Source organism: Suillus subalutaceus (genome assembly GCF_016647625.1).
Source record: "Suillus subalutaceus strain FC151 chromosome Unknown DFJ58scaffold_15, whole genome shotgun sequence".
In the NCBI taxonomy this organism is placed as follows: domain Eukaryota; kingdom Fungi; phylum Basidiomycota; class Agaricomycetes; order Boletales; family Suillaceae; genus Suillus; species Suillus subalutaceus.
In genome coordinates, this window is record NW_024540264.1 from 453,355 (window position 1) to 464,459 (window position 11,105).

General features: G+C 47.1%; 4 protein-coding genes across 4 annotated transcripts; 3 read left to right on the forward strand and 1 right to left on the reverse strand.

Moving 5' to 3' along the window:
* Positions 1-538: 538 nt before the first annotated feature.
* On the forward strand, positions 539-3,295 carry DFJ58DRAFT_768484 (major facilitator superfamily domain-containing protein). Its single transcript, XM_041388955.1, has 16 exons — positions 539-757; positions 812-1,127; positions 1,181-1,209; positions 1,265-1,340; positions 1,402-1,586; positions 1,632-1,713; positions 1,765-1,796; positions 1,846-2,023; positions 2,071-2,137; positions 2,194-2,209; positions 2,265-2,429; positions 2,477-2,571; positions 2,623-2,653; positions 2,706-2,761; positions 2,817-2,912; positions 2,966-3,295. Exons 2-16 carry the CDS (start codon positions 878-880, stop codon positions 3,180-3,182), a joined length of 1,575 nt encoding a protein of 524 aa, XP_041248201.1. The 5' UTR covers positions 539-757; positions 812-877; the 3' UTR covers positions 3,183-3,295.
* Positions 3,296-3,867: 572 nt separating this feature from the next.
* Positions 3,868-6,828, forward strand: DFJ58DRAFT_768487 (uncharacterized protein). Its single transcript, XM_041388956.1, has 12 exons — positions 3,868-4,532; positions 4,581-4,625; positions 4,677-4,813; positions 4,864-4,980; positions 5,029-5,100; positions 5,158-5,420; positions 5,473-5,547; positions 5,594-5,731; positions 5,786-6,178; positions 6,227-6,325; positions 6,380-6,605; positions 6,655-6,828. The coding sequence occupies exons 1-12, from the start codon at positions 3,935-3,937 to the stop codon at positions 6,772-6,774; spliced, it is 2,283 nt and encodes a 760-aa protein (XP_041248202.1). The 5' UTR covers positions 3,868-3,934; the 3' UTR covers positions 6,775-6,828.
* DFJ58DRAFT_768488 (Spb1 C-terminal domain-containing protein) lies at positions 6,829-10,058 on the reverse strand. The gene is made up of 10 exons (XM_041388957.1): positions 9,883-10,058; positions 9,667-9,827; positions 9,268-9,607; positions 8,895-9,218; positions 8,731-8,848; positions 8,582-8,677; positions 7,717-8,532; positions 7,549-7,666; positions 6,977-7,494; positions 6,829-6,928 (listed from the first exon to the last, which is right to left on the reverse strand). Exons 1-10 carry the CDS (start codon positions 9,942-9,944, stop codon positions 6,881-6,883), a joined length of 2,601 nt encoding a protein of 866 aa, XP_041248203.1. The 5' UTR covers positions 9,945-10,058; the 3' UTR covers positions 6,829-6,880.
* Positions 10,034-10,935, forward strand: DFJ58DRAFT_768490 (uncharacterized protein). The gene is made up of 5 exons (XM_041388958.1): positions 10,034-10,183; positions 10,253-10,359; positions 10,413-10,543; positions 10,605-10,658; positions 10,718-10,935. The coding sequence occupies exons 1-5, from the start codon at positions 10,093-10,095 to the stop codon at positions 10,737-10,739; spliced, it is 405 nt and encodes a 134-aa protein (XP_041248204.1). The 5' UTR covers positions 10,034-10,092; the 3' UTR covers positions 10,740-10,935.
* Positions 10,936-11,105: the final 170 nt, after the last annotated feature.

Consider the following 11,105-nt stretch of genomic DNA (forward strand, 5'->3'; position numbering starts at 1 on the left):
CGTTGAGTATCATTGACTTGCGGAAACGCACAATAGGTCATCCCAGAATTGTCACAGGAAATGTTTGACTCAACTTCCGTGCTTCTTCGTGAAGCGAAAGCAACTGTTCAAACAACAGAATTGTATCTGCGCTCTGCACGGCGCTGATGCTTCTGTTTGGCCAATGCACGCATCCCGGTATTACCTTGGAAATATACCTTCCATCAATCCGCCGAGCGAAGTTTCAGCTGTATCGAGAACTAAAATTGCGTACACGTGGCATATTGCGAGCATTCATTAATGATTCATTTGGCAGCGCAAATCTGGGGAACTTACAGGCGTATACATCAATCCAACGGTCGGAAAAGCTCGGCGCTCTTTTAATTTACTAGGCTACGCACTTACAACATCTCCATCCACGTTCTTGATTCTATGCTTATGATAGGTTTCAACCTGCTCAAGGAGCTTGACGGGGGTACTTACCATATGGGGTGCCTGAGTTACATCAGCAGCGTAGTCGGCCAATGAAATTCGTTTATCGTTTATCCCTTTGATATATTGATGATTCAGACTATCATCTTTCGGAATGACATTGGTTTCGGTTGGTTGTTGTCCGCTATTCACATTCACCGAGAAAGGCAGCATGTACAATTTGCACCTTGGGGCACAATCGTGCTCTGGACGAGTGCTCGTCTATGAGACACGTTCTGTTCTCATTGACGATGATTAGACGTTTGAACGTTTAGGCCTCAGGACTATGAGCATCCTGTATTAGGATGTAGGTGATTCACGTTGAGCGTTTACGGTACAGTACTAAATATGTAACATACAGTAATCCTCCAGAGCCTCACTATGATTGTAGCACGTGTATACACTTATAAAATGATGGATCTACGAAATGAGTCGTGAGCCCTTCAATCTCTCCCACCAGCTTGTTTTCTTCCAGGCACCCTCAGAACTTATGTCTGTCGAGAAAGATGTCAACTCCGCTGATGAGAAGGAGCCGAAGGCCGGTGACCTTCGTAAGGTCACTCCAAAGACCTATGAAGCGGACCAAGGGGCTGCAGCACATGACCGCAACAAAAAAGAGTCGCTCAGTGCATATTTCGCCATCCTTGCCGCTGGGTTTGGTTTGATCAGTGACGGTTGTAGGTTTTGGCCTTAAACCGCAGATAACAGTTGGTCACCTGATCTATCACAGACCAAAATAATCTGATGACGATGAGCAACGTTCGTCGGCATCAGGCAGTAATAGGAAAGTTCGGATCCTGAATTGATTTACTAGGTTATCTTCAAGCAACTATACCCAAATGACTACACAACTAATGTGTCCACTCGGGTCTCAAATTCCTTGCTAGTTGGTGAGTGGTGGTACTAGTAGGAATGCGACGCCTGCACATATCTGATTTTGACATTTAAAAGGTGCTGTACTTGGTCAGATATTTGTGGGTTTGATTTGTGATAGAGTGGGACGCAAAGCCGCCCTTGTCTCAACAACCCTATTGATTGTCATTGGTGCTACCCTTGGTACCGCGGCCCACGGTGCCAATGGAAGCGCCCAGGGATTGTTTTGGTTCTTAACTATCGCTCGAGGCATCACGGGTGTTGTATGCAATTTTTCATGATACATTCTCAATGATCAATTTTGTTAGGGCGTTGGAGGTGAATATCCGGCTTCTTCCACGAGTGCTAGCGAAGCTGCAAACGAGACGACACAGACAAATCGCGGTCCAGGTTAGTTTATACCATTTATCCGAAGTATTTATGACATTAAGAAGTGAGCAGTATTCATCATGGTCACGAACTTTGTTCTATCCGTGCGTATGCTCATCCCATTCTGACGGAGATCTCAACAATTCGAATCAGTTTGGCGGCCCCCTCGCTGTATCGGTGTTTCTGATTGCCTTATCAGCTGCTGGAGAGAACCATCTAGAGACGGTCTGGCGCGTGTGCTTTGGTATTGGCATATTGCTCCCTTTGACTGTATTCTTCTTCCGTCTTCGGATGTTGAGCTCTAAGCTGTACCGCAAGGGTGCTATCAAGCGTATGTATAAGTCTGCTCTGATATCCCTGTTCTTAATGTGATTTTAGGTCGCGTCCCATATGGACTCGTATTCAAGCGTTATTGGCGAGAGCTGATCGGAACTTGCGGGGCTTGGTGAGTCGTTCTCGGATCAAAGGCACTGGTTGCTTTGTATCTAATCGTAGAACCAGGTTTCTTTACGATTTTGTGAGCCAAATATTGCGGGCGTGCTATTCGCACATCTCACACCTTTTTCCTTCAGGTCACATTCCCTAACGGTGTGTTCTCGGGTACCATTATTTCGAGCGTTATCAACAATGGCAACATAAAGGCGACGGCAGAATGGCAACTTCTTCTCGGAGTAATTGCACTCCCCGGCGTTTTCGTGGGTGCCTATCTCTGTAACAGACTGGGTCGAAGAAATACGGTGGGCAGTGCCTCTTTGATCATAAGCACATACTGATTTGTATTTAGATGATGCTCGGCTTCTCTGGATACCTCTTATTTGGCCTTATCATTGGAGTGGCCTACAACAAGATCACAAAAATTATACCATTATTCGTCATTTTGTGAGCCATCTCATTAGATCCCGTTTGTCCCTCCTTCACAGCTTCTCATAGCTATGGGCTTATGCAGTCAGTTGGAAACATGGTATCTGTGCAATTTTCATGAACCCAGCGACATTTCATCTCACATTTCTTAGGGACCTGGTGATATGCTTGGTCTGACGAGCTCCGAGTCATATGCGACTCCAATCCGGTACGTCATTCATGACGATTAGGTGATCCCGTGCAAAGTACAAACTAGTCAACAGCGGCACCTGCTACGGCCTATCTGCTGCTATCGGGAAGACCGGAGCAGCCGTAGGCACTCAGGCTTTCACGCCCATACAGAACAATCTGGGTAAACAGTGCGTTAGAAGGTTTCCTTGATGTGAATCCACTCACTGAACTGCCTTTGAAGGTGGACGTTCATCATTGCCGCTATTTGTGGCGTAACCGGTGTCCTGATCACGTATTTCTGCGTCCCAGACATGACTGGGGTTGACCTCGCCGACGAAGACGCTAAATTCATGAAATACCTCGCTGACAATGGTTGGGAAGGTGAGGTAGGCGAAGATGATGAGAAAGGGATGCTCGCAGACCACCATGTCGCTGAAGCCGGTTCTGCTGAAATATAAAGGCATACTTGAAGTTATCCCCGACACCCAATTTAGCGGGAGAAGGTTCTGTAGGAAATAAATGTCATGCTGTCTGTCCTTTTATGCGTAGAAATCACTTCCCTTATTGGTTACTGGGTGCCGTGTCCGATGCTAACATCTTTTGTCTGAATCAAAATGTCAAGCGTTCTCCCTGTCATACTTACGACTACGATTGTTCATTTATCTGCTGCAGACGGTCCACAGTGCTCCCTGTTTTTCACAAAACACCCTTCTGTTGTCTGTCATCTGCACGATGTAAGTTATCCAAATCCGACTTTCGTGTGCCAGTGTTGTCCGCGCCGAAAAGTACTCTCACTTAGTCTCTCAGGCTGCTTCTTGTCGCGGTGAGCATGTCGGCTGACCGGGGAACGAAGCTGAGCCGATATGCTCACCGTGCGCCTGCTAGTATGATTGGCGGTCCCATAAGATGCTGAATGATAGTGAATATGATGTTACTATGTCTGTTACGTTTTTACCTGCACTAGTAGATACTGTATGTAGAGATATACTCATGATGCATAAACTATTATATAAACTCTGATCAAACTAATAAATTGATCGTTACGGTCGGGGACTGGCGCGGTCGAGCGCCGTTACGATTACTTGGCGGTGCTTTATGTGTAGTCACGTGGTACATGTACTTTGCCACTGCGAACTATAGTTAGTTTTCTGCCCGAACTTGAAGATTCTTGAAGCTTGAAGGGTGGACCGGCACTAGGCTTTCTTTCTGGATGTCGCTACTACGGGCATCGCGCTCTCTGTGCTCATCGTGTCTTTGTTGGCGGCGTCACAGACTCTACTCGTCACAAGCAGCGTTCGCGACCTCGACCGTTCCAATAAGTAACCTTCAGCAGACAGAAACACTATCTGCTGGACCTAGTAATACGCTAGCGAAGACAAAAACGCCAAAGCGGGCCCAAGCTCCCAGGGAAACGAAGGCAGAGAAGCTAGTGGAGAATAATACATCCTCACAGTCTCGAAATCCACTAGAGCCGACTCGTGTCGACCTATACCTCGCCTCAATACACGCTGCTGGCTTGGAACCAACCTTGGATGACATAGAGCGCTGCAGACCTAAGAGACACTCGTCACCGGAGTCGTCTAAATATGCAGAAGAGTACAATAATCTCTTGGACACACTCTGCCGGTCCTTCAGCAAGGACCAGCTACGGAATTTTACAGAGTTGTATAACCTCGACCCTATATGGACACGTAGTTCCAGACGGAAAGTAGAATATGCGGAATCCATTATGGAGAAGCAGTGGAACTGGCCCTCCCTGAAGGAAATCGAGAGAAGGCAGAGGGATAAGACAGAGGTTGTTATAAAGAGTCAGTTTTGTTCTGCATATTACTTCCATGCTGAGCTGATTTCCGTAGCATTCTCTGTCAACCCCAGTCAACTATTTCTCATTCTTGGGAAAGGTGAAATCTAATCAATTCATGACATTCCTCTTGTAACGACTAAATTTCCAGATGGTGCCGACTTATTGCAGCTTTCCATGCAATATAACGTCCACATTTCGCTAGCTTCTAATCCACTTGCCTTGCGGGTGGAGGGATTGAGAGGCACAATGAAACAACTCACAGAGCACTTAAGTGAATTGAAAAAGGTAAGGTTACCGAAGTTCACGCCGATGATAGAAAACTAACCTGTTCTGAGGGTATCATTGATGAAATTGTCGAGCTGCCTTCAAAACAACCTATTCGTCAGGACCTGGTCCAACGCATATCACGTCTTGCCGGTGCTTATGTGGAGAACCTTGGCCACAAGGGCAAGGCAGGTTCTACTACCTATCATCTAAGCAAGTATTGAAAGTGCATTTAGATCAGGATTTGTGCTAAAGACACGGACAAAATGGACACTGCAAAACGGCTTGCTATCCGTGCTTCAACAGAGGTTAGCTGCGTCATTATACGAATGGCGGCCATCCTACTGGACTGATAAACGGCTTAGATTCAAGGTGGCTATTCTTCACCTCTCCTTTGTTATGTGCCAACAAAGGCAAAGCTGGAGCATTCTGTAGCGCCTTCCTTCATGCCGCACACGTACTCTATCTACCCTTTCCTCTCTCCTCGGTCTTTGCCTTGGACGATGATGAAAGGTGGATCTTTCCGGGTTCGCAGAGTTGCAGATTGGCTCAGTGCTACTTCCACCGAAGACATGACGAAGACTGGTGGCTTGGCAGGTGGGCAGGGAAAAGTAGTAACAAAAACTGAGTTAGCTTCTCCCCTCAGCCAGCTTGAGATTTCTATTGACGTTTTCTCGAAGGGAATCTACAGACCTTGAGGCACTGCTCCTGGGTGCCCCAAAGACCTCTGGTCACGAGAGACTTGTCTCTGCCTCGTAAGTGCTCACTAGATCAAGGGCGCTTTTTCTGACATCACCCAAGCTTTGGACACATCATTCTTGGGTCTGGATCACCGACCGGACATAGCGTCCTCAGTCCCCCCTTAAAGGGAAATTGGACATTATCGAAAATTCTCAAATGGTTGCACACTTCTAATACCCCGCTCACATTCGTTCCCAGGTATGTCTATTGATGCTACAGTAATTTCAACCATGTCTTAATCTGGGCTTCCAGTCTCCCTGCTACATTATTGAACTCGCCACCTTCTAACCAAAAAGTCATTCACCGCGTCTTGTATCGCACGCTTCCAGAGTCCCAGCTTGAGAATAGTCTTCATCAGCAATTAATCAAGCTAGAATTGGAGTTCTCGACGTCAAATACGGCCGAGACCAAGGCGGCAGGACTTGAGCACAGTGACTCAGACCGCGAATTGGCTGGTGATTTAACTTTGGAACTCGATGCTGATCATGACCCTTCATATTCTCTGGAGTCATTCCAGGACTTGGCCACTTCAGAAGGACCTTTAAAATACGCAGAGCGGAACCCTCAAGAAGCGGTTGTCAACGTTTCCGAAGCAACATGCCTCGAAGGCGTTGAATCCACGTTGGATATCATGATGCCTGATCGGTTCGTTAATTCTCCAGCCTACTGTGATATGGACTAATTTTGGGGTAGTCCAATGGATGTCCAATTCACTGTCTTTGAACATGCAGATGTTTGTGCAAGTGACCAGCCTCCGCTGCTTGTTGATTATACGAAGCAGCTTCGACATTTGTACGCTTCTTTCAAGCAGACTTTCATATTTAGTCACTCATCCCATCTTTGCAGCTTAACATCTCAAGACCGTGAAGCAATTCAACCACAGCCGCCCGCTACACTCAACTTTCGCGGTCGGACCTACTTCCTTCAGACTAGTTTAAGTGTGCGTAAGGTTACCGAGACACCTCAGCTGTCGACGGGTGCTAGCGGGCACACGAAGCAGTCTATTTCTGCGCGAGTCATAACAGAAAGCGTGTTGGACTTGGAGAGCAACCAGAAGTTTACAACTTGTCAGGTGTGTGACCACGAGATTTGGGTTTATGATGGGCTTATTCATGAACTAGGTTACGTATGATAACTCTATGGGTCATGAAGCTTGGACTCGGTTCCTTGCATCGTGTGACCTTATCAGCACCATTTCAATCCCTGCTCAGGGTCTCAAGACAGATCTCCCAGTCCCTTAACTTACCATCAATTGTATACACTATACTAATAATCGATGCACGAATACGATGAATGGTATGGACATTGCATGAAACTGATTGTAATATGGTGGTAAGCTGATCGTGCTCATTTTCGCTTTTTGTTTGCCTTGTCTCTCCGTTTTTTGGCGCGTGTCTGTTCAAAAGTCAGTTTCTGCAAGATCAACGCACACGAAAGATTTACCTCTTTTCTCATCCTTGCATCGACCATAACATAACGCCCCTTGACGCCTTTTGGTCTGCCTTGGACACCCTTCTGAGCACCCTTTGCAACCACCACTTTCGTTTCCTTTTTCTTGTTTGCTTTTGCAGTTCCTTTGCGCATAAGCTTCTCTATCTGCTTTGCCTTCTCGCGCTCGCTCATGTCTGATGTTTCGTTCACACCCTCCGCCTTCTTCATCGCCTTCTCCAGCCGCTGTGTTGCCCGTAGTTTCTTCCTCCCCTTGGCCTCTGCGACCTTCTTGATTGGACGTGCATCCAGTGCGCGTTGACGCATTCGCAGAGCAGCAATAGCCTCCTTAGTCACGGGGATATTCGGCTTGTAGTGCTTTCCCTCATCATCCAAGAACCACGACGGTAAGTCGTCTTTTGCGTTGAGAGAATAGCGGTTGAATCCGTCATTAAGAAGATGCGTTTTGGTAGTTTGGCGATTTACTAATCGCTGAGCAATGGACACAGATTCCGCTGTAGTTAGGCCATACTCTAGAACATTGGTTAGTGTTCATCGAAAATACCAGGTGAGCCCATCGCACGAACTTTTGATATGTTCCTTCTTAGCCTCATCTTGGTTTTCGCCCTCAGCGTCCCACATTTCAATGTCGTTGTCATCCCGCTGGGGCACAACTTCAAAGTCACCATCAGATGAAACAGCAGACTAGGTGATCTCATAAGCATGAAACTTAAAATGAATGATTTGGGACGTACATCATCCTGCCATTCTTCCTCGCTACCATCGTGCTGCGCTGATGCCATGTCTACATCCTCCTCCCCTTCTTCTTCACCCTCTATATCATCTAGATCCTCTACACCGCCAAAAACGTCTTGGCTGAACCATACCTGGGAAGCACGACCCCCTACGGTTGGCTCCTCTAGCTTCGTCACGAGCTTGACCTTCTTATTTGATTTGATTTCTGTTGCTTGAGGTCTTCTCCTCTTTCGGCCTGGCATCTCGTGTTCCTCATCATCACTTTCATCCGAGGAATCGTCATTGTCCCCCTTTGCGGCCTCCATTTGATCCCATCCGCCTTCCTCGTCGCTTTCACTATTATCGCCATCCTGAATTCCGCCCCATTCCTCCAGCATTCCGTTCCTGTGTCTCGCTTCTCTAGCCTGGAATTTTGAGTCGCGCTCCTTCAGCTTCTCTTGGTAAGCATCATATAGGCCATCCATTTCTGCCTCGAGCCGTGACGCCTTTCGATCCCTTTCTTCATCAGAATCAAGGACTTCATCCTCTTCATCATCCCTTGCCACCACCTCATCTTCGTCTTCATCCTCCGGTGTGTCGTCATCCACCCGTATGATCCCAATCCCACCTTTATTTCTCAACTGCCTTTCAGTGCCCGTTAAATCAAACATATCTTCCTGGCCCATTCCTAGCGAAGCATCGATTTGCTCGAGACCGATATCTAATGGAGCGGTCATTTGAAGTTGCATTCGTTGAATTGTCTTGGTCTTGATCTCATTTGCACGACGACGTTCGCGTTTAGTACGCGCAGCTGCCTCAGCGTTCAATCTTTCGAGCTAATACACGAGTCAGAACGATGAAAAACCATAGGCCCAGAGGACAGACCTCATTTCGAATCTGCTGCTCTTCGTCAACTTCATCGGTGATCTCGACGGTCTCTGTAACATCTTGAGTGTTCTCCGCCTTCACGTCTAACCCGATCTACGGGCAAATGTGAGCGACCGTAAGCAGTGAAATAAAACGGCACCACTGACTTCTTGACGAAGCGCAGTCCGCCACCTGAGCAGATTCTTGAAATCACCCTTGCCGAGCACCTTCAAATCCTCACAACTTGCTTGAACTTCGGGAGTAGTGATATCAAGTTGTAACCACCTGAAGAACACGTTAAAATGGCACGTCAGAGGACTAACGGTCATACTCTTTTTCCTCTGGCAACTCAAAGGTTATTTTGTTGACCAGTCCGAGCACAGCTATTGGATCAGCACTCCGAATAAAGTCAGCTGCAGAAGCCTTTTTAAATAAAAGGTAGTCCCCGTCATCGTAACCATCACGTTTCCGACGCTTCTTTTCAGGTTGAAACACATTTGCTTGTGCGTTGTTTGCAGAGGTACCCTTGTCTGTACCGGACGCAATAGTAGTCGACAGATCCTTGAAAACATGTTTAGGGTCCAGAAATTTGGGATCAATGTGTTTGGGAGCAAGGAAGTCCCGGCAGACAACGAAAATCTCAGCAGACACATTTCTATCTCCACGTAAATATTAGATACCATTACCAGGATAACAAGACGCACCTAGATGACGGAGGCTTTGTAGCTTCTACCTTTCCGAAAAGCTGGTTGAAGACCCAAATGAGATTGTTGTAGTCGACACTTCGGAAAACTTTGGTGACAAATGTCCCGCCTTTGATGAGAAATTCCACAGCAAGTTTCAAACTCATCAGTACAAGCTCTGATTGGCTGTATGCGTCCTGTACCCATGCAGTACCGACGTTCGGTGCACCATCATGAAGAACAACATCCGCCTTCCAATCCTTGATCTCGCTACGAATGAGGTTACGACACTGCGTGGTGGTAATGTCTGCGGCGAACGTGACCACACGAGGTATAGGTTTTATTGGTACAAGATCCACGCCTGCAGGGTGAAGTGAACGAATGAAGAGAATGAATTTCAAGTGTCTGTAAAACACTCACCAACGATAACACTATTTGTCGGCATGTACTTGCTAGCCACCTGTAGCCAACCTCCAGGTGCCGCGCACAGATCGATGCAGCATCGGGCTGATTCGAGGAATGTGTATTTTTTGTTCAATTGGATTAGCTTGAAAGCTGACCGCGCACGGTAACCTTGTTCTCTAGATGCAATGGGTTGGATAATGTGATATTTCTGATGATCTAGAAAATGCGTACTTTGCAAGCTTGTAATACTTGTCAAGCCGACCCTTTCCTGTCTTTTTCTGTGCTTTACCCATGGCTGGCTGCAAGCACTTACACAGTCAGATCCTGATGACTTTTTTACAGCGTCTAAACGTTCGGCAACAATATAATACATTGCATACTGATTACATCACCAACTGAAGCTTGACAACTCTCACTTCAGCAGTACTGGTACTCTTGGAAATGGCGCTTCCCAACTCGTCTACGCCCCTTCTACCGCGAGGTTCGACTTTTGTAACACCCTCGCTCCTTTGGAAGGCGGGGGCTATTCTTGGTTAGTTATTTTGGCACAGCTTGTTGACATGGTCTGAATAACGTCTGTTGTGCGGCGCTTGGTGCTCAGCTACTACAGGAATGATTGCTGGCGCATTTGGTTCCCATGCATTGAAGCGCAGACCAGGCATCACACCCGAAGGCTTGTCCGCCTGGGGATCGGCGTCTCATTACGCGGTTTGCAACTGCTCCTCGTATACCATGACTCTTTTCTAACTTCGAGCGCTAAGATATTCAATGGCCTGGCCTTGTTTGTGCTCTCGATGCATCCTCGATTTTCGACGCACAAGTTCGCTGGCCCTGCGATTGCAGGAGGAGGCTTTGTCTTCTCTGGCTCCATCATAGCGCTTGTTCTGTGGAAGTGCGGCACCTCTCTTATAGTTAACGTCTGTGCTCTAATATCGTCATACCATCCTATCCAGATTGAAGTTCCTTGGACCTATCACTCCCTTGGGCGGTATATTTATGATTGCTGGGTAAGCCGAACAATAATAACAATAATTCTAACCCACGCTTATGTTGTCGTATCGACTAGGTACATTACACTGGCACTCTAGATCAGCCATTCCGTATTACCTAGGATGTTCCCAAGCCTTGGTCTTGCCGTGGGCCATCGTCCCATCCTGGTTGTATGTCAGTATATGACACTTTGGAAACATGCGCATTGTATACTACTTTTCACACTCTCGTGGTGCAGGACGTATTTTTCCTTGTGTCGACAAATGTCCATATATATCATACTCAGTTCCAGTTGCGGTGACCAGTCGTAAGCGTCGAAGTTTGCCTTTGAGTGTGGGCTGCTAGTAGGTTTGATTTAGTGCGCCATTCAAATCACTGGATAGGACTCCTTTTGCTCTAGCCTTGCTACCCATCGTGTGCTGGCGTGTACCGTGCGATAGTTCAGTCGACCGCCATGTGCTTCG

What these genes read in the sequence shown, in the direction of transcription:
- DFJ58DRAFT_768487 (XM_041388956.1), top strand. Translation starts at nt 3,935, where the DNA reads ATGTCGCTACTACGGGCATCGCGCTCTCTGTGCTCATCGTGTCTTTGT. An exon ending in ACCTTGGCCACAAGGGCAAG is followed by an intron (nt 4,981 to 5,028) that starts GCAGGTTCTACT and finishes AAGTGCATTTAG; the next exon opens with ATCAGGATTTGTGCTAAAGA. An exon ending in CCGCTCACATTCGTTCCCAG is followed by an intron (nt 5,732 to 5,785) that starts GTATGTCTATTG and finishes CTGGGCTTCCAG; the next exon opens with TCTCCCTGCTACATTATTGA.
- DFJ58DRAFT_768490 (XM_041388958.1), top strand. Translation starts at nt 10,093, where the DNA reads ATGGCGCTTCCCAACTCGTCTACGCCCCTTCTACCGCGAGGTTCGACT. An exon ending in GAAGGCGGGGGCTATTCTTG is followed by an intron (nt 10,184 to 10,252) that starts GTTAGTTATTTT and finishes CTTGGTGCTCAG; the next exon opens with CTACTACAGGAATGATTGCT. An exon ending in GATCGGCGTCTCATTACGCG is followed by an intron (nt 10,360 to 10,412) that starts GTTTGCAACTGC and finishes TCGAGCGCTAAG; the next exon opens with ATATTCAATGGCCTGGCCTT.
- DFJ58DRAFT_768484 (XM_041388955.1), top strand. Translation starts at nt 878, where the DNA reads ATGAGTCGTGAGCCCTTCAATCTCTCCCACCAGCTTGTTTTCTTCCAG. An exon ending in TCACGAACTTTGTTCTATCC is followed by an intron (nt 1,797 to 1,845) that starts GTGCGTATGCTC and finishes AATTCGAATCAG; the next exon opens with TTTGGCGGCCCCCTCGCTGT. An exon ending in TCATATGCGACTCCAATCCG is followed by an intron (nt 2,762 to 2,816) that starts GTACGTCATTCA and finishes ACTAGTCAACAG; the next exon opens with CGGCACCTGCTACGGCCTAT.
- DFJ58DRAFT_768488 (XM_041388957.1), bottom strand. Translation starts at nt 9,944, where the DNA reads ATGGGTAAAGCACAGAAAAAGACAGGAAAGGGTCGGCTTGACAAGTAT. An exon ending in GGACTGCGCTTCGTCAAGAA is followed by an intron (nt 8,678 to 8,730) that starts GTCAGTGGTGCC and finishes ATTTGCCCGTAG; the next exon opens with ATCGGGTTAGACGTGAAGGC. An exon ending in ATGCAAGGATGAGAAAAGAG is followed by an intron (nt 6,929 to 6,976) that starts GTAAATCTTTCG and finishes ACTTTTGAACAG; the next exon opens with ACACGCGCCAAAAAACGGAG.